This window comes from Phalacrocorax carbo, chromosome 17, assembly GCF_963921805.1.
Source record: "Phalacrocorax carbo chromosome 17, bPhaCar2.1, whole genome shotgun sequence".
Taxonomy (NCBI): Eukaryota; Metazoa; Chordata; class Aves; order Suliformes; family Phalacrocoracidae; genus Phalacrocorax; species Phalacrocorax carbo.
In genome coordinates, this window is record NC_087529.1 from 8,728,987 (window position 1) to 8,756,985 (window position 27,999).

Here is a 27,999-nt window from a genome sequence, read left to right on the forward strand (position 1 = left end):
TTAGTGCAGACTCTTGATGTATTATGCATGTATTACATTTAAAATATATCTGTCTGGGGAGGGGGGAACAAGACTATTACTTGGGTCATACAAAAATAGGAAGTATTTCAGCATGCCATTAAAAAATACAAAGCCCATGAAATCAGAGTGCTGGGCTGGGGTATGGGCAGAGCTGGGCTTACTGGGACAGGGGATTTGCATTAGAACAGGGAAGTGTTTTCACATTTCAGTGCAAACCACACAAAATATCCAGCTTCCTGAGCTGCATCAAAGCAGCTCATTTGTGTTTCAGAGCAATGCCATTCTGATGAGTTTTCTTACCAAAGGGATCCTTCTGGAAGCACTGTGAGCCTTTCCTGAGAAAGACCCTGCATGTCAGGCAGGCAGGAGCAGCTGCGGGCCGCTCAGACACCTGCATGAAACGCGGAAGACTCTGCTGCTGAAATCCCTTCATATTTTTGCCCTCTTCATAGTAACTGCCAGGGTGCAGCTCAGCACCAGCACCCCCGCAGACCAGTCCTGCTCCATCCCCAGGCGGAGGGCATTGCTGGCACACAATCCAGCCCAGCCCACACACTGAGCCTGCTTGCCCCTTGTTTCACCACTAGATCTCTGCCTTTGTTGCATCCTGCGCCTGCCCTTCCAGGAACTCTGTGAAGGGAAAGCATGTTTTCCATCAAGACTAATGCCTTAATTAGTCAATTTGCTAATATGCTGAGGTGTGAATGGCTTATGATGAGGCAGGAGGAGCAACTGTCCCACAGGCACAGCCCTCATTGCCTGCCTTGTGGTCAACAAAGGAGTCGTCCATATGGAGGGGCTGTCACCTCCCCAGCTCCTGACAGATGATCTCTCCAGGACCGGTGAACAGGCTCTGGAGCCTTTTGGGGAGGGAATGTTTTTGTGAATGGGTGATGACACAACCATGGCCTGATTACAGAGCTGAGCAGCTCCCTCCATCCCCCCAAAAGCCATGTGTTAGCTGTGTCTGCAAGCCGTGTCTGTCACGCTGCTTAGCTGTGACAGTACAGTCTGGGACAACATACCAGTTTTTCATGGGGAATCTCAGCAGAAAAGAGCACACTGGAAAGACATGCAAGGGTGGAGTGTGAGGCACTGCCTCCCAGGAGAGGCAAAGGCATAGGAGGGGGGATGACACACCACAGGGAACTCAGCTGCTAGGAGCTGCCCGCACTGGCCTCTGGCAAGGGAGGTACATCTTCACTCCCCAGGGCTGCTGAGTCAATACTATCAGTGCTGCTTCAGGGATGGAGGCATTCCAACTTGCACCAGCAACAAACCAGACAAAGAAAGTAACACACTGGGAGGAGAGGAAACTCTGCCCTGCACAGCCTGAACCCATCCTCATCTCCTTCTGCCCAACAGCATGAAAAACACCCCTCTTCTCCATCCTTGATGCACTAGACCAGCTCCATCAGTCAGAGGCAGGCTGAGCTCAGCCCTAACTGCCTCGAGATAGCAATGAGGTCTACACACATGTGACAGGACAGCATCCTCCCTCTACTTCTTTGTTTTCTATGCAGCAAATCCAGCAAAGCCCCAGGCTTATGTGCTATCCATTTTGCAAGTGATTTTATTTTAAAACTGGAACTCTAGTTCTCCATTTGTTTAACAAGTCCCTTTTTCTTTAAATAAAATTAATTTATTCTACAGAACAGTAAACTCTTCCAGACTCTTCCCTATTTACAAATTAACATTTTTGCTTGCAGATCATTGCTTCCCTCTCCTTTTCCTATATCCTGTGACACAGAAGGTGAAAAATCAGCCATCATCAAAACATGTGAAGGTCTGTAAGGCAGTGCTCCCATCCACAACCACCTGGCCCATTGGGACCTCAGTGAAGAACAAGAGCAATGTCTGTGCCATATCTGAAGGTCCCCCCTCATTTTGTGTGAAGGAAGAAGGTCCATGTTAAACCCATCAGCCAAGAGCATCTGGCCTCTCCCTGCTGCATGGGCTCCTTCGAGCTGGGTTTTAGCTGTGCTAAGGAAGGAGAAATACCCCTGCGAGAGCAAACTGCTCCCACTGCCCTCAAAAGGGCCAAGGTGGATTTGCTACAGGAATGAGATCCAGCAGCCCTCATCTCACATACCCATGGGCCAGAAAGGCAACTCTCACATTGCAGGAGCAGGTAAGGAACCTTTGAGAACCCTTCTATGCCCTTCTGAAGCGGGAGAGACAAGTGCCACCAGCACTGGGGACATGCTTTGCTAGCTCAGGAAAGAAGGCACCTAAAAAAAAAAATAATTTGACCCAACCCAAAACTCCAGGCAAATTCAAGGGGTTTTGAGCTAGGTTGGGTCTTGGGGCATACCTCCCTTTGCACTAAGTGGTAACTTCTAGCTGGGTATGGTGGGGTCTGCTCTACCTAGAGAGCAAAGCCACCTCACTCAGGTCCTGCTAGCACTGTCACCCAGGTCTGGCAGCCACATGAGGAGCCAGGAGTCCTGGTGATGGGGAAGACAAGCTGGGTGAGACAAACCAAGAGGGATGTGCAAGCACTTTTTCTGCAAGAAAAGCTGCTCTTACAGAGGGTCTCCCACCCCACACAAGGCACACATTCCCAGAAAGGAGCCTGACCTCTAAAAACCACCCTAAGAGCTTCAGTGACCTGTAGGAAAAGCATCAACAACATAGTGCATACCTAGCCACAACGGGTTTCTGCTCTACACTCTGCCAGAGCTCACCTCTGGGTGGGGGCTCCTTTTTCCTGCTATAGATGCATGTGGCTGCACTGATCTATTAGAAAGTCAGAAAGTCACCACGAAGCGGTGACTGCTGCAGTGCCTGGTCCTTCCTGGCAGCAGTGCTGGTACAGCTGTCGCTGGCAGGGTTTTACATCTGCTGGGGAGGGACTTCAGCCATCGGTGAGGGCAATCCCACCTGTCAACTGCAGTCAGCCTGCCCTGGCCCCCTCCATGTCGGCTAGCCGTTCACCCACCTGGCAGCAGCCCCATTCTTTTTGCTCTTCCTGGGCATTTCTATTTCTGTAAGGAAAAAAAAAAAAAACCCAAAACCTTCAATAGCACCTACTGAAGATGTGTAGTGTTTTCATTCCTGGGAGCCCAGCTGAGCACCTGCAGGGCGAGGCTGCCCCTCCTCTCCTGACATAGCCCTTGCCTGGCCTCTGTCTGACCCCCCTGAGACATCCCAAATGATTAACAACTGATGCAAAGCAGGGTGGTTGTCATATTTTTCAAGGTTTGCCTTGAGCAACGGAAAACAGCCCCTAGCTGCAGCAGAGAGAAGGCAGAGCTGATGCCCTTGTGGACAGCTTAGGCTTTGAAAAAGCAAGGAAAAGAGGGAGGAAGAAAGGTATTATCCAAGGACTGTCCGTAGGTACAGCAAGTAGAGAAAGACCAAAGGAACAGAAATGGCAGGACAGCAGGAAAAAACCTTCCTCGAATGAGATGCTTTGGAAAAAACCCCTCTCCTGGAAGAGGGTGGAAACACTTGTCCCACAGGGAGTCTGAAAGCCAGCCTGGATAAACCCCTAGGCCTCTGCAGCAGTGCCGTCTCAGGCGCATGGATCCACATGTGTGAGAAAAGCTTCTGCATGGGGATCTGTCACTTGCACTGTCATCCCAAAATGCCAGAGCGCCTCGCGGCTGGTTTGCAGGGCAATGGTGCCAGAAGGGATGTTGGCCACACTGGGCTCTCACCCCAGAGGGGATGTGCTGCCATCCCAGGAGGGGCATTCCCAGGGAGGAGACACAGGGAGGCCAGCTCGGCCCCAGGAGAGCTCTTGGTCCAGAGGGAAAGGGAAGAGGCTGCAAGCTCCAAAATGGCACTGATGCTTTCAACCTCCCAAACTCCCAGCGCTGCCCCAACTTTGGGGCTGGCACTGGGTCCAGCTGAGAAATTGACTGCCACTCACACAGCCCCTGAAAGCAGCAGGGAACAAGAAGGATGTCCTGGCAGGGTTGCTGGTGGTGGCAGGAGGTGGCAGCGAGGCAGGTGCAGGGGTGAGGGGAATGGGTGCCCCGCATCCCCCTGCCATCCAGCCCCTGGGCATGGGGGCACTCAGTAGAAGGAGTATTGGTTTTCCACTGCCCGGGTCCGGCTCCGGGCACCATCAGCCTCGTGGTAGTCCTCAGCACTGGCGGTGGGGGGCTCCGGCCGGTGCTCAGTGCTGTCGCTGCGGCTCCGGGGGCCCAGGGCACCTTCCAGGCGGTGGTAGGGTGCAGGGATGGTGGCAGCGGGGGCCATGGGCACCCCCTCAGCAGGTGGTGGGGCTGGTGGGCCGGCAGGTGCTGTGCTGCAGAAGTAGTGCGGGGGTGGCAGGTCGACCCGGCAGCCCGGTGGCTGTGACACAAGGGCTGGCGGAGGGCCGGTGTCTGTAAGGGAGACAGGAACTTGACCCCTCCAATGCTGCCTGTGGGCTCATCCCCCCCATCTCCTTAGCTGGCACCTTTCCACACCCACCCTCTCCCTTGCTCAGTCTCTCCATCCTTGACCCTGTCTTTCCCCAACACTCCTTGCCGACTCTCTCCCAACATAGCAGGATGCTCTGAGCTCTGCAGCCCCCTCTGCTCTGACCCCGCTCAAGCCAGGGGACCGACACCCCCATGTGCACGTGTCCCTCCAGCACAGCTCTGCTGCTACATGGTCCTCCCTGCTCACCTTCAATGGGATAATGCCCACCTTGGGGCATCTCCAGAGCCATGCGCACTGACACAGGCACAGCTTTAGGGGGTGTCAGTGGAGGAAATCCCAGGATCAGTCCCTTTTGGGTCCATGCAAGATCCCAGCCCTAACAGAAACCCAGCCCCCCACGTAGCAATGACAATACCCTGGCACCTACCGGGCAGCGGGCTCTGGGCCACGACGTAGCTGCGGAGGGTGATATCGGCTGCACCGCCTGACTCGAGAGGGATGGGGTGCGTGTGGAAGTGGCGCAGCATGTCGAAGATGGTCTGGAACCAGAGGTGCTGCACGTGGCACTGCCCGCTCTCATTCAGTGACAGGCGGAGGTGCTGCAAGTGCACAGGGCCAGCGGGTGAGCTGGGGCTTGCAAGGGTGAGATTCACCTTTGCAGTAAGCAGAAGGAGCCACCTCCATCAGCCAAGGGAGGTTTGCTCATAACATGGGACTGTTATTTTTCCCCTGCCTGGCTAGAAGGGTCTCCTGCTGCAGAGTGTTTCCTGCAAAACCCCACTCGCAGCAGCCCCAGGAGAAGTTTGTCCCCTCCTGGTGATGAACGCTGTACAGAGGCAGCCAGAGAAGGGCAGCTGGGTGCAGCTGGGGTGGGGGCTGCAGCTCCCATCCTGCTGACACAGACAGCCTAGGGAAGCCCACAGCCCATCTGAACTACTTCTTGCAGGACAGTGACAAGACCAGGCAGTTATATCTCAACCCCTCGCAGCACATGCCCTCTGGTAGAAAAGGGACCTGGCAGAAAACTACACGTGGGCTGTTTTTTTTTTGCAGTGCATCTGTGTACTTCAGGACATGGAGCAGACAAGAAAAGGGCAGGGGATGATGTACCAGGCTCTTGCGGGTATTTAATCTCATGCCCACATGGCAGGCACTGATCCAGCTGGGAAAGTGCTGATGGAGCTGGGCAGGGTGCAGAGGGCTCTTGGGGTACAAGGGCAGGTGGTCCCAAGGGATACCCTGCCAGGGTGCAGCTCCCCACAGAGCTGCCTTGTTTGGGGTCACCGCACGGCGCCCACTTGCTTGCGGAGCCCCAGCAGGGCAGGAAGGAGCCCCAGGTGCTGGGCAGGGCTGACACTAACGTTCAGGGAGAAGCAGAGGACACCCACCTTTGCTTTCCCCTGGAAGTTGAAGGTCAGCACGTACTCCCCGGGCCGCGTTTCGCTCTGCCGGATGACGAACAAGCCGTGGCTCCGGGCACCCCCAAAGAGCACCAGCTGAGCCGCCTTGATCCGTGAGAGGGTCCCGTGGAACCAGGGGAAGCTGGAAAGGTTGATCTCTGCCTCTGCCTCACTGTCCTCCGCTGGCCACAGGGAGAGCAGGCTTTTAGGGAGCACCCAGACATCACCCTCTCCCACCCCTTCCTCCTCTCTCTCTGTGCACCCCCAAGAGTGAGGTGCTGGGGCCACATCCTGCATCCCGGTACCTGCGAGTTGCCCGCCAGTGGCAGGGGAGGACTCCAGCGTCTGCAGGAAGCTCTCCAGTGGGACGTGGGTGAGGAGCTCCCCCAGGGAGTCCCTGCCCCGGCCGTGGGGTGCAGGGACAGCAGCGGCTGTGGCGGTGTTGTGAGCACCGGGCAGGGCACATCTGTCTGGTGGCCTGGGCACATCTGGAAGGGAATTTGTAGAGGGATGGGCTCATGGCTTGGCATCACCAGACAAAGCTGGGGGCTGTCCTGCTCTGAAGGCCGCTTTACTGGAGCACCCTGGGCTCTCAGAGACATCTCAGGGTTAGGTTATGACTCTGGCCATAGATCAGGGGAATCCCTTTCAGCCTGCACTGGGTTTCCTTCTCCCAGTGCGACCAGGATGGGGGACACCGATGTGTCTTGGTTGGCCACAGAGACAAGGTGGGGTTGTGCAGGTGGAGGCTGCTCGCTGGGACCTGGAGACCCCAGTGGGGACTAGATTTTCACCATGTACCAGGATGTACAGGGGCAATGTTGATGTCTTAAATGGGGTGGGCCAACTCCCCAGGGTGGGGACTAGCATGAAGAGGAAGGCGATAGACAGAAGATCCATCTTTACAGGACCTGCTTCAGACTTTTTCACTTTATCACTGGCAGGATCTGGCCCCCAGCAAACCAGAGCTGGCACCCAGAAACTCCCACCCCCCCCAGCAGGTATTTTTCCCAGACGTATGTCCTTACCATCACCCAGGAACTCACAGCTGCAGGAGGACACCCTGCCCGTCAGACAGGCTCCCTGCGCACAGGACGCCAGCTCGATGTCGTCCCCGCTGTCCCTGCAGGGAGAGCACAGAGCAGACTTTCACATGCCAGTCGCCACACTGCAGGAATTCATGCATGGCACCTCTGCTCTGAGGCATGCGACGGGCACTCTTGATCAAACAAAATTTCAGCTGTGATCCAGGAGTACATCCCGATGCCCCTTGCTTCCTCCTGGAGGGGCTGCCACGGACAGAAGCGCCCGCAGCATAGAGAGGCAGAGTGGCTGGCAAAGCAATGTGGCCTTCTGAGGGTGAGATACCGGCGTGAAGGGAATTAAACCCTTGGAAGACCTCGCTATATGTGTCACGCCAGCTGGCCCTAGCTGAAGAATTTTGCTGCAACCTTTTTGGTTTGGATGGGAATCTGTCACCTTGATATTCAGCACTTTGCTTTGCAAGACGTACATAGATGCATGCACACTCCCTCCACTGATGTCCACCCAAGGGCACTTAAGCTTTCACCCTCTGCAAAGGGAATTACCAGCCCACAGGAATTACGTCCCCAAAAGACACCAAAAAAAATCAACCCAGGAGACAGCGAGTAGGAGCAGCGCAAGGTGGGGGCCGCAGCATTGCGGCCCCCATGGAGAGCATCCCTGTTGCCCAAACCCTGCCCATGCACTTCAGCACCCTTCTTGTGCAAGCCCCTGCACTTGCTCCACAGCCTATTTTCATCCTGGCTGCCAGCGGGAGCCTGGCGCTGCCGGAGCTGCCCATGACACTTGGCTACTCTTGCTTAACAGCAGCCACGTGGGCACATGCAGCGAGGAAGTGGCTGCGTTAGCAGTAATGGCTCACGAGGGAGCTGATGAATTATTTAGTGGCCAGTAAGTGAATCAGCCATTGGGAGTCATTCAGCTGCAGCCAGTTAAAAACAAGACGGGAGGAAGGAAACCAAAACCAACAACGCTTTGCAGAAAAGCCGTCGACGGGTGCTCACGCAAAGGCTCCAGCATGCAGCCTTTGGCAACAGCATCAGGAGCTGATTGAAAATTCATTCTTGGCACCAAGCATGTGTGTTGGTGTATTAAACAGCTCATTATTATTTGCTCTGGAGTTCATTATTATTTGCTTTACAGTCACGTCCAGAGGCCAAAGTGGGACTGTGCTGGGTGCTAAGCAAACATAAAAGGCTGGGAGGCTGCTGGCAGCAGAGTGAGGGGATGGCACAGGGCTGCCTGTGGCTTCTGCAGCAGCTCGAGGTGAGCACAGCCATGGCACTCGGCTCCGGCTAGAAAACACGTACTGGGAGAAAAAGGGCCATGTCTCCCAGCCTCACCTCCATCAGCAGCCCAGCTTCAGCATCACTTCTTGAATTATACACTTTAAAATGCAGCAAAAGGAGCTGAAGGAGCACAGATCTGGAGTCCATTAGTGCATCCTATCTGCAAGATGCAGCCTGTGCTGTGACCAACCCTGCAGTAGCCAAACTGCATCTCTTCAAAGAGAGGCAGAGGCAGCCTGGAGCCTGCCCAAGCCCCTGTTCCAGGTTTGCTCAAGGTTTTCACCTCTGTAAGCTTGGGCACCTGGTTTTTTTCCAAAATTGTGCCAAGAAGGGCAGTGCTGGGGTTTCCCCAGAGCCCAGGGAGCACCTGAGCTGATCCTGCCTCCCTGGGACGGGGCCTGTCTAGGCCAGCGGAAGGGCAGCAGTGCCAGGCACGTGAACTTCCCTACAGCATAGCCTAATGCATGCGCCAATGAAAAAACAGATGAGAAGTTTCAGCAGGGTAGGTGTGACTCCAGTGACAGCATTAATACCACAGTGATAGAAACATAAATAAATAATAAATTTAGCCAGCTGAATCTTAAATATACAATGGATGCTGGACTGGAAAAAAGCACAGAAAATAGCTCAAATGTAGTATAAAAGCTTCAGAGGGTGGGTGTTAGGAGCTTCCCGTATTGAGGGCTGTGTTCCCAGGTCACCTGCCTCTGCCTGGTCGAGGCAACACAGAGCAGGAAAGGGTGAGCAAGCAGCCAGTGCTCGGCGAGGCTGCACCTCTGACGCACACACACGGCTAACTTTGCCTCCAGACTTCTGCTGGCATGAGTCAGGGACTTTCTGTAATATCCTGAAGCAGCAAAAATTGCATCGGGGTAATAACCCATGCTTGGTGGCGAGGGCACCACAGCAGTGGTGAGCCTGGCCCCTGCACAGCACCTTCCTCCAGCAAGCCTTACCCGGGGTCGATGCAGTCCTGGATATCTGCCACCCAGGAGTGCTTCTGCAGGGAGTCAATGGTCTCCAGGATGTACTCGGCACCATTCTCCACCTGCAGACAATGTGGGACAGCGTCAGGCTGTGGCTGGGGTCCCACCACCCCCTGGGGCAAAGCACACCCCATAACCCAGCCAGACACACACCCCCCATTCACCTGCTGCTATTAAATAGCACTTTGTTTGAACAGGGTGGAATAAGCGCCCTCTTCTTATCCCAGCAAAGGGATGCCAGTGGGTGACCCACAGAAACGCTTTGGTGTATGTGAGTGTGACCTCTGACCAAAGCTGGGGCTTGGAGGAAAACCCCCACCCCACTGTTGTCAGTAAATTAATCACAAGGTTTTTACAGCCTCTGTGGCAAAATCGCACTTGGCCAGTGGCATTGGGGATGCCTGGCACTACACACCAGCACAGTCAGCATCCCTCACTTCCTGGGTGCCACAGTGTCCAAAAACTAGCTCTGCACAGGTAGAGCAGAGGCTGTGCTGTCCTCTCACTGCCCCAAAAGCCTGCCAGACCACTAAACCCAGGAGTTTAAAAAAATCTCTCCTGTCCATCTTTTCTGCCTGCTGGTCTATGAAGCTTCTGATTTCTGATTACAATGGTGTGGGACAGAAACCTACTTTAACAGGAAAAAAAAATTAAAATAAAAATCAGGACACAAAAGAGCCTCAAAAATTTCAGACCCAGAGGATCTGGGCCTTTCTGGGGCCAGGGAGGAACCAGAAGTCCCACATCAGCAACAGAACAGCAAGCCTCAGAAGCCACACCATACAATGCTGCGTGCCTCTGGCAGGTTTCCCCACATCCCTCACCAGACCCTGTATACGTTGCGTTCCCGAGCCGGCGAGGCAGCCCTGACTCCGGGAGGGTATCACATTGCCAGCTGAGACAACCTCCTAGCAAATTAAATTAATCGCAAACAACTGAATCACTGTCCTGAAAATAAGCAGAGCGTGCAGGAAGCGGTACCCAGCATCCAGGCTGGGGCCGAGCAGCAATCTGCTCCCCTGCTGCAGCCCAGGGCTGCGCACGGGCCATCCTGCCCTGAGCGGAGGTGAAGGGAGCAGCAAAGATATCCCCCCACCCCTGCATTTTGTTTGACCAGAGCAAAGGAGCCTCTCTGGCTTCTGAGGGTCATGCATGAAGCTGGCGTGGGAGACAGGGCTGCTCTCTCATGCAGAGCATGTCAGCCAGTGAAGCACGTGCAGGGCTTGGGTATTTTGCAAGTGCCTGCTTGTGCAATGGAAAAAAAAAACCAAAAACCATGTTCTTGGTGTCTGATGGGTGGTGGGGACACGCTGCCTGCTAATTTTTAGGCAATTTGGCAGAAACTGTTCTGGCATGGCCTTCCCAAAAAAAGGCAGGGGGCTTTTCCACCCATCATAACCTGCCAGAGAGTGGTGTGTTGCACACAAATGTTGAGATTGGGCTCAACATCAACCCTGTACATGGGAAGGCAGAAGGGAAACCATCTCCCTTTCTTACCTCTCTAATCCATACCCTGACACTGAGGGGTGCTTCACCCACTCGGTGAGTTCAGCAGCAAAGGGGGAACACAAAAGAGTACCAAGAACATGTCTCAGCAAGGACACACAAGGGCTGGGGCAGAAAATGAGTGACAGATAATAAAATATGTTGGGAATAGGGGAAAAGCATCCTGTGCTGACAGCTGGGAGGGGAAGGAAAAGGCTTGCCGGAGCAGCAGGAGAGGGGCAGCAGGAGATGGGGAGCAAGCCGATGGGCTCAATGCCTCGTTTGCTGCCTCGGCTCACTCAAAGGATCGATTGCAATCAATTAACCCTGCAGCAGTTTAAGTGTCCTGGCCAGAATGGGGCAGGAGCAGGAGGGTACCTGGTTAATCAGGCATTTTCAGACCAGTGGGGTTTGGAGTGTTCCCCAGGGTAATTAAAGAAATGGCTGAAGCAGTCACAGAGCTTTTAGCAGTGGGAGTGGAGAGAGCATGTCTGGCTCCAGAATATGCGAAGAGGTCAAGCCTAGAGCCCTCCTCCAGCAGCCAGAGAAACCAACCCTCCACAGGCACCCAGGAAGCACCCTGGAGCTGAATCTCCCCAGCAGGGGTCTGCCATAACCAAACCCTGTCAAACACATCTGGACTTGCTCGTGACAGCCCCAGGGACGGGGAGCAGCAGCGTCACAGCCTCAGCATTGGCCATGCTTTGAACACTGATGTGGCGCTCCAGCAAGGTCAGTTGCAAGGCACAGTTGAGATGAGACATGTAAGAGGATCTAGAAAACACGATCACAGGTAGCTGATAAGCCATATTCCAAGAGCCCTTAGATTGTTAATGGGTTATCAACAGCTAACAATCAAAGCTGAGGGCTATGCTCAGAAGCTCCTTCACATCAAGGACTCCCTCCATGCATGCTGTTCTTCGGTAATGATTAGGACAACAGCAAAGATGCCTAATCAATTCACAGATGACACCACATTGCAAGTGTGTTGGAGGGTGAGATGAGAATCCAAATGAACTTGAAGCTGAGAAATGATCTGTGGAGGAAAAAGCTCAAGCTATCCCCCAGCTCAAGGACACGGGTGAGCTCTGAGCTCACACCGATTGCCATGGGTGCCTGGGCTGGGGAACTGCAACTCAGTTTGCAGTTCTGCAAATTCTTCTGCAAAAATCATTGAGGGGCTACACCAGCCCACAAGCTGCATACGAGTCAATGTCATCATCAGGGTACAAAGAAAGCAACTGGATCAACTTGGGCTGGGTAAAGAGGAAGAAGAAAGGAGAAGCAATCAAAGGAGAAGCAATCCTTCCCATCCGCTCCTGGCCACAGCACCATGTACACTTTGGGGCACACACTCTCCTGAGCTTGCAAGGAAAGTGGGGAGGACCTTGGGCTGGTCAGTCTGGAGACAAGACAATGCATGAGGCTGGTCTTTGAGGCACAGAAGACAACAGCCAAATTAGCCTCCATGTCTGTGGTGGACAACGGCTGCAGCAGAGGTTGATGTTGAACCCCAAGAAGCTCTTGGGGCAGGGACGATACCCTGGAGGAGGCTGCCAGTAGAAGGTGTGGGACCTTTACAAGGAGCTGGGTTTGGTGGAGAGCAGTTTACCACAGCAATGTGTGCTGGGGCCAGATGGGCTACCACGCACGGGGGCTTCCAGAAAGCCAGGCTCAATTTTTTCCCTCCTCTGCTTTCAGTTTTCTAAGCTTTTAAACAGGTTCATTCTGCCAGGAAGCTTGGCCTCTCTGCTCTGCCTTTGCCACATGCTTTTAGGGAGAAGCATCAGGGAGAGAACTTTTTTTTTTTCTTTTACCAGAGGTAGGACACAGAAATCCTCAAAACACTGCTCTCCCACCCACATACACGTGCTACCTCCCAGCCAGCCATGTCCAACAGCTCTGGTGGAGAGCACGAGTCCATCAGCATGAGCGGAGAGGCACAGCCTCATTAGCTGGAAAGAAACGCCATCTCCAACAGCATGTCCATCATCACAGTGGCACAGTGCACCCCGAGCCGGGACCCTGCGAAATTCAGCCCTGATCTGCTGTGACAGGCTGCTGCCTTTCGGCGAACAGGAGGGACCATTAAGCTAATTAATTGCGTGATATGGAAGACTCTTTCTGGGGGGGGGAGAGAGACTCTTTGCTTGTGCCCCCAGACTTGTGGTGGTTGATCCCCAGGGCCTCAGTGGCCCCGCACAGCCGTTCCCATCACCCTGCCTCAAGGAAATGGCCACCACGTGCCACCAAACCAGGGCAGCGGTAGTCACAAAACCACGGGCAGCCGCACCAAAGAGCATTTTGCCTTGCATGTTGTCCCTGGACACTAATTTAATCCGTCTCCTGGTGACAAGGAGAAGCAAAACCCCATGGTGAGAGCCAGGCAAACAGCTCAAGCCCAAAATACCTGGGCATCAGGTGGAGGTTGCATCATTGCAGGGGCACAACCTGGGGAGGGGAGGCAGGGATCCTGCAGGGAGCATTAGTGCTGTTGGCATCTCAGCTTCAAAAATCAAGGCAACGATCCCCTTGGGGACTGAGCATCCCTGCAGCGGGGGCTGGATGCAGACACAGATGGGGTCCCCGTTGGGCTACACACCGCTGCTGCCCTGCTCTCACCTTTAGGACAAAGGTGTTGTCTTTGTCGGGCATCTCCAACGGCATGGTAGTGCGGACCTCGATGATGGCTGACAGTGGGATGCTCACCTTGGGTTTGGAAGCCTGGGAAAAAAAAAATTAAAAGAAATCAATAAATAAATAAAAAAAACATTGTTCAATTGAATCAAACTCTCCCAGGGGATGACGCAGCAGGGCTCTCAGAGAGGCAAGATCGCAGCTCAGCCTGCACGGTTATTACAGGGGTGGGGGGGGAAAAAAAAAGCACTGATTTCCCTCATGTGCCTGATAACTCTAAGCTCTTTTAATTAAACCAAGAGGAGGCCCAGTGGAAGATAGGGAGGTTAGTGCATTTAACTGCCAAACCTCTTCCTTGCTCCAGCACAGGCTGATATGCCAGCTCTGCCAAGACCACTTACTTCTCTCCTTTATAAACCCTCTCCTGACAGAGATGTGCTACCTGATGGAGGACGGTTCCTATGCAGAAAGCAGCCCAGGAAGACACCCCATTTATCCAGTGCATTTCAACAGAAAAGCTACAATGCAGCAGCCTTAGCCATGCAGGGAATTTTAATTACATTAAAATAAAGAAAAACTAATTTCCCTTGGGGCCCCTGGCACCCACTCAATGGGGGGCAGGACCCAGTGCCTCCCACTTGAAGTGTCTGCTGAGCAACAAATTCCCCAGATATTTGTTTTAATTATAACAAATCCTCCCAAAGGAGCCCGCAGAGCTGCTCCCCGAGGCCTGTTCTCTCTGGGGCTCCGGGATTCAGAGCATTGTGGCTGTGGGAAGCAGAGATGCAATTTAGTTGCTAAAATCTGCACCTGGTGCCTTGGGTGCACAGGGTGGGACATGGCTGGCTGTGAGTGCCGGGCTACAGGTTACCAATAATGGGTCCAGTTCCCATTATTTTTTTTTTTCTTTTTGGGGGGGGGGGGGGGGGGGGGGGGAGAATAAATCCAAGACAGAAGAGGAACTCCTTGTTCCCCTCCAGAAAGTTTAATTTCAGCCACTCCGCACTGTCTCAGGCTGTGCGGGGCTCAGCCCTGCCCTGGGGAATTTTTGCCTCTTGGTGTTTGCACAGGAGAAGGTCTGAAAGGAGCAGGCAGCTGCTTCGAAAGGAAAGAAAATATGGTGTTAATTCACCGGTGAGTCAGAGAAGGGTCTTCTCCAGGAGGGCTCTTCCCTTTAAAGATTTAAAGACATGATCATTGTTTCTGTAGGGCCTGAGCAAAAAGAAACCTGTGGGCTGCTGAAGCAAAGAGCTGTTTTCCTCCAGCTGTGCCAGGCTGGTGCCAGTTTTACAGCTGAATCGTTGCCAGATGGGAAGCAAGACGGGATGAGGGGAGGAAGAAGTAAACCAAAGGAGGGTGTGATTATAACAGGAGAGCAAAGTTCATAAAAGTTGTCATAAAATAATTTCAAAATTGATTTTAAGAGGCAAATCAAGATACACTAAAACAATCCCTCTATGAGCACTCTCAACTGTTTTTAAGAGCAGCAGTTGTTCCATTTTAACCCGAGTTTATTGCCCTTTTGGTGCAGCTGACTTGCCAGTGCTGCTCTGTGCAGCCTGCACCCACCAGGTTCACCAGATCCTCGTGCATCATGCCATGGGTGCAGTGGTTTCCTTCCAGCTGGGTCTTGTGCAGTCCCTGGGCTGAGGAAGCCCCTCCACCAGCTACCAGCAATGCACACCACCCATGTACCAGTGCTGAGCCACTCTATAGAGACGCACTCGAGTTTAAACTTACATTTTATATTCTATCAGGAGAGATGTGACGGTTAGATGAGAGGCACGGACTAACACCGTCAGTGCCGAGGTTCATTTTGGCCTCAGAAAATTAGAAAATACTGTTTAAAAATATGAACTATCCTGCTGTTCCTATGTATAGTGTATGAATCCATTCCTCTACCAAACTGAGGGCTACCGGAGGCTTGGAGCATGCCGAGACCCACACAGCCACAGCCCTGGGTGCACGCCTGTCACGATGGCTCATGTCAGCCCAGCTTTGCTACCAGAGACTGAAAGGCAAGCAGGAAAGTCCTGGAGAAGATGAAATAAATGAGATTTTTCTTCCCTAGGTATTTAAATAACCTGAGATTTCATTACGAGCACATACAAAGCTAGCAAAGCCCCAGGGAACAGCTTATTATTTGCCCTGTGCTCTTCAGAGAGGAGAAAGCACAGCACATACAAGGCATGATCATGGCGTTAACACAAGTGAGCCTTTGGTATCACAAGGCACCCCTTCGCTCAGCCCAGGAGCAAAGGCGGTCCTGCAGCAAGGAGGAGACTGGAGGTCTTATAATCCACATTTCTTGAGCAAACAGCTCCATCACTCACGCCTTTCCCCCAGGAAAACAGGGACAACATTACCCTGCATCGCGTGCAGGGCATTGCATGCATAAGGGGAGGGAGGATGCACCGAGGACGTGCTGCGATGAAAACCAGCTTCCAATTTTGATTAATTAAAGAAGGAGAGATGCAGACAAAGAAAAGTGATATTGTGGGTGGTAATAATAATCAGAATGTGTTCCTCTGCCCAGGAGGGGAAATAGCTGGGGCTGTCTGGGAAGATAGCTGCAAAACCCAACCATGGTAGTGGTGCTGCAGCCCCAGAGGGCAACGCCAAGGTCTTCTGTCCCCAGCATCAAAAAGCTGCATTGGAGGTGGCCTGGCAGATGCAAAATTATTCTAAATGAATTGTTATTTTTAAAAGGAAAAAAAACGCTTTCTGAAAGTGAACTAGCGACCCTCTGAGATCTAAAGCACAAAGCCCAGGCAGCGATCGCAGCCATACTGCTGCTGCGTGAGCCATCGGCCTGACACATCTCTGCAACATGTTGGGAAAAGAAAAAAACCCTTTGGATAGTCTGGACACCGCACATCTTGATGGGCGAATGAGCTTTTCCACCAAGATGGATGATGTTTGGGGGGCCAAAGGAACAGAAAGAGGCTTCAGCGTCTCTCCCAAAGGCTGTGGGGAAGGAGAACGCTATGCCCCGATGAACGGCAGCAATCGGGGCTTGCAGTTTGGATGGGCCTCAACCATGCTGTCCCCTCCGTTCGCATCTCAGCCACTCGACACTAACCCTGCTCCAGACCAGAGCTGGATTTCATCCCAACTCAGCAGCGGAAATAAGAAAAACCTCAAGGAAAGCCCAACTGCTGCTTGAATTTCTCGGAAAAACAGCAGAGAAAAGCCAGGACTTACCTTTGGAGGGACGTAAAACTCAAGGAGGAACCTCTCTCCTTCCACCTTCACTGCTTTCCGGAGCAGGAGGCGGCACTTCTGCCACTGTGAGCTCCCCACACAGTTCGTGTCATCGGCCACCATGTAGCGCAGCGTCCCCTCCCTCTGGATGTCCACCAGCTCCACCTTGGAGGAGGGCACCTTGGACAGGCGCAGCTTGTGGGTCCATTTCTCCCGCGGGTCGCTGGGCTCCTTGCCCCCGGCCGGCCATGGCTCCCTCTCAGCTTTCCGGCCACCTGGGGCAGCCTCGGCACCCGGCTCCGGAGAGGACTTGCGATGCCACATCTCCTTCATACCATCCACCACGCACAAGCTCATGTTCCTTAAGGAGAAACCTTTCTTGAACTTGGGCTTGGTGGCAGCATGGATGGAGACGTCCTCCGAGCTGCGGGACTGGCCATAGGAGGACACCTTGCGTGCCTGCGCCTGCTGCGCCGGGCTCAGGTACCGTCCAGCACCCAGCGGGGTGTCCATGCTGTCCAGGGACTCTGTGGATGTCTCCTCCTTCCTTGGGGTGACCTCACGCCCGTAGGGGACGTGGCAGTTCTGCAGCCCCACAAAGGGCACAATGTTGTATTTGGTGGGGGAGTCGGACACGAACACCCGGCTGACCTCCAGGCTGAAGATGTCCAAGAAGTTGGCAGCGAAATGGTGGGAGAAGGAGGTCTCTGCCCCGGGGGTGTCGTAGTGAGGGTTCTCCTTCAGGAACTGGCAGAACTTCTGGGCGAAGTCGACAGCGGCTGCCTGGGCATGCAGCTCACAGAACTCCCTCCAGTCGGGGAGCGGGGAGGAGGGCTCCTGGCACAGGGCATCGCCGTTCATGGCTGCCCCATTCCACCTGCCGGCAGGCTGTGGGGGCAAGGGGACAGCGTGAGCGCGGGCACAGACACTGGCAAGGACATGGGCAACTCACCCTGTGCAGCCGTACCCCCCTGCAAACAGAGGTCTCCCCCCACCACAGTGTAGGAACAGGTTTGCAGCCCTGGTGCAAAGGGAAGTGCCGTGGGAAAGTGCTTTTGCTCCGGTCCCTCTCCACCTTGTACAGCAGAAAAAATCTTGGCCCCAGCAGCAGCCATAAATTGTACTTATTTTACGATTATGACCATGCAAAAGCGTTATTGATTTCTCATAAAACCGCTAAGGAGTCCCCGACCGGAGGAGCCCAGGGGGATTCGCCTTCAGGATTTCTCTCGCCTGTGTGTTCTGCCTGGGCACGGCGGCAGCTCTCCCATGGGGTGAGGCAGCACCGGGCATCCCGGAGGGGCCTGCACTGGTACACAGGGCAGCACCCTCCCCTCCGCACCCAGCAGCTGGTCCTTCTCCTCCATTCGTAATTCTGTCCTGATCCTCTGCCACATCAATTATTTTTTTTTAAGAGACATCCTAGGAGACACAGATCTTGCTTCTTTTGATGGCAAGGACCAAGCCCAACACACTGCCAGAGCTGCTCATTCCCAGGCTTTACAGGCCAGACCCTCCTTAACCAGGTGACACCTCACCTGGGACAGGCGCTGCTCTCCTGTCCCCCCACCATGGCCGAGTCCTCCCTGTCGGGTCACATCTCCATCAGACCGAGCTGAGGAGCCACATGGGAGCTCAGCCCCTGCCTCTTGCCCTCCCCACTGAGCATCAGGCGCTGGGGCGTAATGGATAACCTCAGGAGTTATCCATTCGGATTCCATATCCAAAGTATCGGCAGAGACAAACGAGTAGGTAGGGTACAAGGGAATAAAAGGAGCCAGACCCAGGGGCCCACCAGTTGAAGGGAGCTGAAGACCAGACCTACATGCCCATGGGAGAAGCACCGCTTTGCCCAACCTGCATACTGGTCCCTCTCCCAGCAGCCACAGGACCCACAGTGGTCTTGCACTTACACTGCACTTCCCAAACCTCTACCTAGCTTTGGGCAGCTTGAACCACCTCCCTGGGGAGACCCCAGCAGCGATCACATCTCAGAAATCATCTCCCAGTGCCGATAATTCTTGTGCCTGCTGGTGGTGGTAAGCCTTCCCCACTGAGCAACTGGTGCACTGCTCAGCCCACGTCCCCAAACTCACGGTCCGTGTGTCCAGACAACCCTCTTTCCGCTCCGAGGGCAGCGGTTCAGCTAATCCACCTCAGCTGGCTCAAATACAGAGCCCAGGGGTGTCTGTGGCTGCTGTGCTCCAGATGGGGACCATGCCTGGGGACAGCCAGAGACCACACCTGGGGAGCCAGAATTCTAGAAGGATAGGGCATTTCCCCTGGATTTTGCCTTCTCCATTCACAGAGCAGCTCCTTTGCTGGCTGTGAATTACTACTGCTAAGAAATCATGCTCAGTGACCTGCCAGCAGCTTACATGGCCAATAATTAATTACCACTTGGATTGGGGTGGGCACCAGGGACTGAGCTAACCTGCTCCTCGTCCTCCAGACCCTGGCCACGTTGGTCACAAGACCCCAGGGAGGAACAAGCTCTGAAGGCCAAGATGTGGAGCAGCAGCAGCAGCCAGTTGCCATTTCCCCAACACATCCCTATGGAGACGAGATGCTGCCTGACCTGCCAACATGAAACATCAGAGCTTTCTGGGAACACCTCTGGCCCTGGAAGAGGATCTCAAACCCCCTCAGACGGGGGGAAACTCATATAAGCAGCAAAAACGCTCAATGGAAAAAGAAACCCTGAGTTGCTTAAGAGACAGAACCACGGGAGCTTGGCTTCTCCACTGTCTTGTAAGGACCACGCAGCTTTTCCCTCAGCAGCACCTCTGCCCCACACACGCAGCATCTTCCCACTTTTGAGATGCTGCTGGGTGTCCCAGCTGTGCTGGGGAGGCAGCGAGGACAGGGCACACACGTGGCCATCAGGGACCCGTGCTGGTGCCTCGTGTCCTGCAGCACCATCACTGGTCCCCGGCAGAGCTCCAGCCCCTGCAGAAATCCCCAGTGAGCCTCTCCCCAGCATCACAGGGCTTTCCCCGAGAGCCAAGCGGGTCCTGCTCACAGGGATCCATGCCAGCTGGGAAAAACCCCAACCCTGCAATTTCAGAACAGTGTCTGAATTTCCCCAAGAGACAGCGGGAAAGCAGCAGAAAATGCAAAATTTTGTTACCCTCCCAGCAAATGCAATTCCTACTTATCCACCCATCACCGAGCAGAGAATTTAAAGGCTCAACTTGTGGCAGCAGCTACTGTCCCTTGGCTTTAAAATTCACAGCCCCAGCTCCCCACCACCACCCCAGGAGTCGCCCTGGCCCCAAGAAACAGGCCAGGAGTATTTGGGCTCGGGGCAGATGGGGAGAGGATTCTCTGCTGATCCAAGCAGGCACAGTGAAAGCAAGGGAGGGGGAAAGGGTGCAAAGGTAAAAGAGTGGAAAGGAGTTTTAGTGGGGAAAAGAGTGAGCCCACAGCAATGGGTTTAACTGCATCTGCCAGAAGAGAGCGGCTTGGCTTTGCCCTGAGTGTTGAGCCCTGGGGCTTTGCTGGTGTCCACCCCCACAGATGGGGGAGAACGCTTCCCTCCATCCATCCATCTCTCCAGGAGGGACCAGTGGTACCGAGCAGGGCCCGCCTGCCTGAAATTGAGGGGTGGCAAGCCAAGATGCAATGGACTCAGGGAGATTAAGGAAAAAAAAAAACCCAAACAAAAAAAGGCACTTCAGAAAAGATAAAGCTCCAAACAAAAAGCCTTGCCACCCAGGCACTGCAGCCAGGCTCAGGCTCGGAGACACGCAAACAGAAGCATCACAGCATCTTCCTTTCATCTGCATGGGGATGACAGACTTTAAAAGGCCAATTTATAAAAATGAAGTCTAGAGGAGAGACATCTGGCAGGTCTGAGGAGGTGGCGGGGGGGTTACTAACCCTGTGCTGCGTCTCCAGCCCCCGCTGCCCAGAACAGGTCTGCGAGCCCCCGGCCAGCACCTCACGGCAGAGCCTGGGAGCAGGCGGGGTGGCTGGGGACAGCCCCCCCCCAGGACTCCAGAGCCATCATCGCCCCAGCAACCACCCCAGCGCATATGCATTCACCTGATTTCAGCGGGAAGCAGGGTCCCAATTATCCGGGTAGATTTACCTTTAATCTCAGTACCTCGCTCCCCTCCATACCAACAGCATTGCCCCACTTCTCGAAATAACTTATCATGCCACAGACAGCACCACCGGGCAGGGCGGTGGAAGCAAAGATGAAAATAAGCTCAGGATGAAAACAAGCAGCAAATCTGCGATTGCTTTTTTGGAAAGCAAGGGCCATCCACTTCCAGCCCAGCTTACCAAGTGTTGCAGCGTGCTCCGGGGCACCTTTTGAAGGAGCCAGATCCCTTTGGAGGTGCTATCGGACAACTCCAGAATTCGCTCAGGGGCCACAGCCTCAAGTCCTTGGCCTGGGTTACACAAAAGGACAGACATATGAATATATAAATGAGGAGGTTTGTTGTCAAAGGGAAGTCACAGAGTGGCCACCAAGGCATCAGGCTGCTGATGAACACCTAACCCACCAGCACAAGTCCCCAGACACCTCCCAGGGCAGAGCTGTGCCCTGCTGCTGCTGTCACTTGAGAGAGAAAGTCAAGGTTCAAGAAGGAAGAAAAAAAAAACAAAACCCCCAGGATTTCTGGGGATCAGCCAAGTGGAAACCCAGGTTGCAACCGCAGGTGAGAGCCAGCTGCTGGCAGCGATGTTATGACAACCTCTCCCAATAAGCCGTGCTGGTGTATCCCCTGCGCCGGGGATGCGTGTCAGCACATACAAGTGGAAAGATCTGAAAGCTGAAGCAAGCTACTGACCCTCAAGAAGAAATGAAATCTAAACTGTCAGCAGAAGTGCAAGAGACCATGGAAAAAAAAAAAAAAAGTCTCCAGTGAAGCAGGAGTTGGGGAGCAATGCCACTGGGATTTGCTGAACCAGAGACGTGGGGAGGAACCAACATCTAATAAGGCATTAACAACCCGAACGTGAAATGCCGGACATGGGACAGCTGGAACAGCTAGCCCAGCACTTGCTCCGAGGGCTTTATTTAAGAAAACAACCCTAATAAAGAGATGTTTTCTTTCTGCCTGGCACAGCAAAGCCAGGCTGGGCCAAAGTGATCCAAAATTCAACAGGAAAAAAAATACTGTTCGATGGAGGGTGTGCGAGGCAAGCCTCCATCCCTCCATCTCCGCTCCCTGGGTCAGGGATGTGCCTGGCTGGGAGCAGGGAAGGGCAGGAGAGGAAGAGCCTGCGGGGAAAGGTGTGCAGCAAAGCCCTGGCTCACGGCGAAGGAGGTCCCCAGCTCGGTCCCGACTGCCTGGGTCCAGCAAGCTGCTCAGTTTCCAGCAAGATCGATGCCATTCAAAGCCCCAGCTGGCGATCCTGAGGGAATGACGTGAGGAAACCCAGGCACCTGCTCCCCCAGAAAAGCGCCTGACCTCAGCATGCTGGGCCAAGGGAGATCCCTGAATCACAAGCAAATCCGAGAGCAAGGCAACACCTCCCCGGCCCCCCTCCCCGGCAGCAGGCTGCGAGGTGACGCTCCTGGCAGGCAGGCAGCTCCTGGCAGGCAGGCGGCCCCTCTGGCAGCTTGCGAGGGAGCCTGGCACCTGCCTGCACGGCCCCGAGGCGCTGCCTGCCCTGGGCAGATGGGGAAAGGCTAAAACCAGGATGAGGACTGCCCTCAGGGATGGTGGGGCAGAGTCAGCGGCAAGCAAGGCTCAGGGCTGATGGCAGAAGGGAAGAAGGCACATCATCTTTGCTCTTACTGTGCAAGCCCAAAGGGTTGAGGGACACATCAGCCATGGAGCTGACATTCCCCCATTCCACAGCAGACACCTGAAGCGCACAGAGACCAAGTGACCTCCTCCCGGGGGGGCTTCCTTTGCCACCTCAAGCAGCTGGGAAGGGTCCCAGCCCTTATGACCCATCAGAGCTTTAACCAGACACAGAGGCTGAGCTTAGGAAGAAAAAGGCATAAGGCAAAAAACCAAAAGTTATCTGCCTGTGCACATTACACATCCCTCCAGACCCACTTACCATCCCCACTGCAGCCCTGGGCTGGGAGGAGTTGATGGCTCTCTGCACTCCTTATTGCTCTGTGTACTATTTATACCCTATAGATCTTAAATCAGGCCAGCTTGTCCATTGGACCTGGACAAGCTTGAGAAGAAGTGTACCTGTGTGAACCTCATGACGTTCAACAAGGCCAAGTGCAGGGTCCTGCACCTGGGTCAGGTGCACCTATCTAGTTGAAGATGTCTCTGTGCATGGCAGGTTGGGCTAGATGACCTTTAAAGGTCCCTTCCAACACAAACTATTCTGTTTCTATGAATCAGAAATGGAAACAATTTTTGTTCCTCTCATTTACTGTTCATCCCACTAAAATATTAATTGAACAGCATTTTGGTCTCAAATGTAATGGTCACACCACCTTCCTTCTGCAAATCCCCCATTAAATGCATGCTTTGACTCCCTGCCCAGATGCACTACGGGTCTTCCTGTCATCTGGAGCCTAGAAAACATCTGCCTGGAGTGAAAAGGCATCACAAGGTCTTTTTCTGCTGCCCAGTGAGGGACCCCTCCAGCCACAGCGTTAGCTGGAGCAGCTCTCAGAACAGATGCCCCCAAAGCACCCCGCAGCGGTGGATGGCCGTCTTCCAGGGCAGGGTTGCGGGGTGCAGGCACTGAAGGGAGATGTCTTCAAAAGAGAAAACGGGCAAGAAATGACCCTTTGTTCCCCCTCTTGCACATATGACAGTCTCCCCACAGTTCTGCGTGCAATCCCCCCATTCTGCATCCCAAAGCTAACCCTGCAGGAACCAATGCCCCCACAGATATACCAGGCTTTGGGGGCCGCATCCCACCTGCAGCTCCAGCCCTGCCGTTGACTTGCCGAGCAAAGTCCCCAGCCCGTAGCACGAGTCACCCTGCAGTGGGAGACCTGCTCCTGGCCAGGACCCCGGGCGCTGGAGGTGGGGCACAGACACTTCTTCCCCACATGCAGCCAGTCTGCCAAGACCAGCCAGGCAGCGCTCAGGCCTATGACAGTCCCCCAGCAAAACCTAAGATTTTCTCCATTTCCCACTATCCTGACCAACTTCATATCACAGTTTCTCTTCAAATCTTCCCTCTGAAATCTGTCCCCATTGTACAGTTTACCAAGTTAATAGATAAGATCCACTGGATCTTAGATAATCTCTTCCTTGAGTAATCCCATCCATCTTGCAGGGAGCCATGCTGCCAGCCCATGTGTGGGGCTGGAGCGTCACCCAGGCCACTTAGGTCGCCACTGATCTGGGTGGAACGCAAGCGGTACCAACCTCACCCAGTGCCGGTGGTCCCCAGGGTGAGCTATGTGATGCTGTGCAGAGCATCGCTACAGCTGGGCATCATGAATGCAGCCTGGGGCTTGGGAACAACGTGCTACGTCTGGAAATAAAGCAAAGACGCTCCCTCAGTGCCCCAAAAGAAAAGCTGGACGTTTCACGAAAAAAATAAAAATAAATATAAAATAAAAAAAAATTAGATTGTTTGGCAAAGGAGGTCAGAAGCTGTTGTCCCTTCCCTCTCGCTCGGGTGCAACCTCACCTGCCCGTCTCCAGCCAGGGAGCTTCCCGCAGAAGAGTAACCAGTCCAAAGCCTATTTTTAACGGCCACAATAGCAGAGCCTCCCGAGAGGAACGGCCGAAGCCCTGTCCCCAACCAAGCAATCTCACATTTCCCTCGCTAAGCCTAGATTTCCTTCCGCCCCTCAGCCCACAACAAAACCCTCCTCCTCCTCTCGACTTCCCATCCTTGTAAAACTATTTGCATGTCCACCTCCAGACCGGACCGCTGCTGGTGCCAGGCGGCAGCAGGGCGCACGCTGTCGTGCGCACACACGTTGTATATTAACCACTGACCTGGTACCTCGGGACAGACCCTTCCCAGACTCGGATGTGCCAGATCACAGGAGATTTAGCTGCTCACTCACCACCCCTAGATGCACCTGAAATTCAGGGGATTTAAAGAAAAAGCCCCACAACATAAAACTAACTGCAGTTCCAAAACAAGTGCAAATTCCTTTCAAAAGACAACTCTTGCTCTGTGGATTGCTATGCCATTACGGGGCTCCTCAGGTGTTTTTGGGGAGTGAGTTGCATGGGTCAGGGGCGCAGGATGCCCAGCAAAGCACATCCCGACGCGGTACGGCACAGCCATCGCTGTGTGCTTCTGTCCTGGCTCACCACTGGGGATCCCTGCTTTTTTAGGGCAGAGAAGCCCCCAAGATTGTTTTTCAGTTATGGCACATAATAAACATAGGATAAAGTTACCTAGGTCTGTACAAAATTTTCTTATTATGTTTTTTTTTTTTTTTACTTTGCAGATCTAATTCCCCATACACATCATTGTCTCATACCCGCCTGCAAACAGCATTAAACTGCTGCCTAATGGTATCTGAGCTTGGAAAATTTAATTCTACCCAGCGCCTTACCCAGGACTGCTACAATCGCTGCTAATTGCTTAAGTGGTGTATTAAGCAAAACACCTCATAAAAATTCCAGTGGGCTTTGAAACCCCCCCTCAACCAGATGATGCCAAAACACCCTGTTATGGCTGCCATCCCTGGCTGGAGATTCAACCTCAAATATCCCCTTTCCCTCCGTTGTGCGGGCAGCGCTTTGTACGCAGCGTGGCAGCCGTGGCCACGCAGGAGGGATTTACAGGCTGCGTCCGACTTCTCTGCCCCCTTCCCAAGGCTTCTGGCCAGGCCACTGCCCCACTGCAGTGCCACTGCAGCCCCTCTCCAGCCCCAGAGTCTTGCATGCCAAATGCTCCCAGGACCCAGTGTCGCAGGGCACAAACCTACTCCCGTCTTCCCGATGGGACCCTGGAGGGGATGCACACTGGGTCCCTCTCTGGGTCTGCATCCTCTAAAGCATGGTAAGCATCTGCAGGTGCTGATGGATGCAGGGATGTAGTCGAGGGTTGCCCTGAGCCTGGACCCTGCGCCCAGCAGCATGGGCGCTCCCCCAGCGAGCAGATTCTCCAAGCCCTTCTGGTTTTCCCTTCAATAAAAATCAGGTCTGGGATGCAATTTTCCTTTAGGGATAACCTTTCCCCCTCTCCACTGTGATGGAGCCAGCTGGAATTCAAACCTGTATTTCCTGGGAGTCAGGGAGCACACCAGGCACTCCCCGCAGTGACAGGGTCTCCGGTGTCCCTCTGCCAGCCTCCGCTCGCACGAGAAGGCAGAGCACTGAGCCAGGCACAAGTCTCCAACCCTCACCCTGTCACCTCCCTGGCATCCACGGGCAGGGAAACTGGCTGAGGGCAAGCGAGGGCACCAACACACGGCTGTGCCGGGAGGGGAGTGCTGCCAGGAGCGGCTCTGCGGGCCTTTGGGCTGGAGAAGAGCAGGGAAGGCAGCACTGCCCCAGGGCATCCCACGCAGCCTGATTCAGCAAGAGCAGCAGATGTGCAACCATCATCGGGTTTCTCTGCCTGCCCTGGGAAGAGGAGGAAGGGCATCATCCAGCAACATCCTCATCTTGAAGAGATGGGCGATTTACCTCCAAGGAATAAGGACAAGAAGAGGGTGGACAAGACCACCCTGCCATAAGCATGCACAAGTTGTGCTCCCACCAGCCCAGGAGAGGAGGGGACAGACCTGATGCTCAAGAACAGCCAGAAGAGGTAGTAACCCAGTAGTCAAGCAACCACAGTACCCCTGAACCAACCGAGGGACTCACACTTGAGGAAGGCAGGAGTTTTAACCCCAAAGCCTTGCCCAGAGCAGGACAGGGGAGGCTCCATCCTGCAGCCCCCAAGACTGACTTGTCTCACTGATGGCACAGGGATAATGGCCACCTTGCACTGGGTGAGGCACCGGGCTCGGGCAGGCAAACCCACACCCTTCTCAAACACATGTCGACAGGCTGGAGTATCCCTACAAGAATTATGCAACTTTTTTAGAAATAAGTTATTCAACGGCCACCCTGGGGTGCACTGCAGTGTTACAGCAATGGAGAGGCACTATGAAGCAACACCAAGGAATGCAAGAGGGCAGGTCCAAGAGCACTCACGATCCCATCTCAGCGCATCTCCTGGCAGTGCACAACCACCAGTCTGTGCAAACCCAGTGGCCGAGAGCCCCAGGGTAGGAGAGCTGAGCGTTTCAGAGGAGCCAGGGTGGTTTAGCAGCATGATCCCTATGTAGAAGCACACCCCAGATGCCCAGCATTGCAACCATGGTCCTTCTCCACTCCCCTCCCAACAAACTGAACCAAAAATTCCCATGGATGGGAGATTTGAATAATCCACTCAAAGAAACAGTGGCAGGGCCTCCCAGGGTTTTTGGGCGGCGTGCTGGGTGGACAGAGCGGTTTTACCTCCTCTCCTGTTGCAGTTCACAGGGTCCCCGAGGTGCCAGCAGCGTGGTTCTTCCAGATCAAATGCATAACTTCAACTGATGAATTTCTGCACTGGAACAGGGGACCAGACTGACTCAGAGGGGCCTGGAAGGCAAAGTTTTACACCGTCAAGCCCCAGAGCAAGCGCAATCGGACTCCGAGCATCCCCTTAAGGCACTTTTCACCCCTAAGCCACAGCTCCCTTGTACTTCAGCCTGACGGGTCGCTTCAGCAGAAACTAGAAATAAGCAGAAGGGCCACAGAGAAAGTCCCTCTGCTTTCCGAAGGCCTTCATGTGATGCAACCCAGCTTCACCAGAGCTAGGGCTGAAGGAAGTTCAGGAGCTGCAGTTGCCCCACGGGTGCCCCCGGAGCCCCGTGGGAATTGGAGGCACCGGCTGCCCGGGTGGGACCGGTCCTGCTCTGCCCTTGGCAGGGCCCGGCTGCCGGGGGAGGGTCGGGGGGGCTGGGGGGAGAAGGCAAACCACCCAAATCAGCCTGCAACCCTCATGCAAAGCCCAAGCAAACAATAACGATTTAAAAAAAAAAAAAAAAAGAGAGAGCGCATCCACTGGGGGTCATGCGCGCTGTCCGTGACCCCCGCCGGAGCATCCCCCGCCCCCGGGCGCTCCGGACCGAGCCGGGAGCGCCGGGACACGGCCGGTTTCGCCTCCCCGGAGCGGTGCCTGCCCCCCAGTACCACCCTCCGGCCTCTCCCCTTCCCCCCGCCGGGGCCCGAGGGGGCGGGGGGCGGCCGGAGGAGCGGCGATATTCACCGGGAGGGGGGAAGGAACCAGCCCGGGCGGGGGGCGAAGGCAGCGGCAGCCCCCGGCCCGGCCGAGCGCAGCCCCCGACCGGCGGCGAGGGGAGGGGGCGGCCCCGCTTCCCCCCCAGCTCCACCCCGCCGCAGGGGCGACCCTCCCCGGGGGGGGGGGGGGAAGCTCCGCGCTCCCGCTGCAAGCGGGGACCCTCCCCCGGGCCTGGGGAAGGGGGGGGGGCGTCCGCTTCCAACCGGGGGTGGGGAATAACCGGGAAGACAAGGGGCCTCCCCCACCCCCGGCCGCCATCCGGTACCGGCGGGATGCGCTCGCTCACCCGGCCCGGCGCTCGGCGCTCCCGGCGCGGCTCCCGGCGCGGCTCCCGGCGGGCCAGCGCTGCCCGGCCGCCCCCCGCAC

The 27,999-nt window shown here is 54.7% G+C and overlaps 1 protein-coding gene across 3 annotated transcripts; it reads right to left on the minus strand.

The window, feature by feature from the left end:
* Window positions 1-13: 13 nt before the first annotated feature.
* SH2B2 (SH2B adaptor protein 2) lies at window positions 14-27,999 on the minus strand. 3 transcript variants are annotated; one of them, XM_064467686.1, is made up of 10 exons: window positions 27,920-27,999; window positions 26,805-26,930; window positions 16,444-17,331; window positions 13,225-13,326; window positions 9,088-9,179; window positions 6,845-6,921; window positions 6,104-6,286; window positions 5,787-5,980; window positions 4,826-4,997; window positions 14-4,358 (listed from the first exon to the last, which is right to left on the minus strand). In XM_064467686.1, exons 3-10 carry the CDS (start codon window positions 17,302-17,304, stop codon window positions 4,045-4,047), a joined length of 1,995 nt encoding a protein of 664 aa, XP_064323756.1. In that variant the 5' UTR covers window positions 17,305-17,331; window positions 26,805-26,930; window positions 27,920-27,999; the 3' UTR covers window positions 14-4,044. The 3 variants fall into 3 exon arrangements, with proteins under 3 accessions (XP_064323756.1, XP_064323754.1, XP_064323755.1); XM_064467684.1 differs by having other exon boundaries at window positions 6,827-6,921; XM_064467685.1 differs by lacking the exons at window positions 26,805-26,930; window positions 27,920-27,999 and adding an exon at window positions 24,022-24,310 and having other exon boundaries at window positions 6,827-6,921.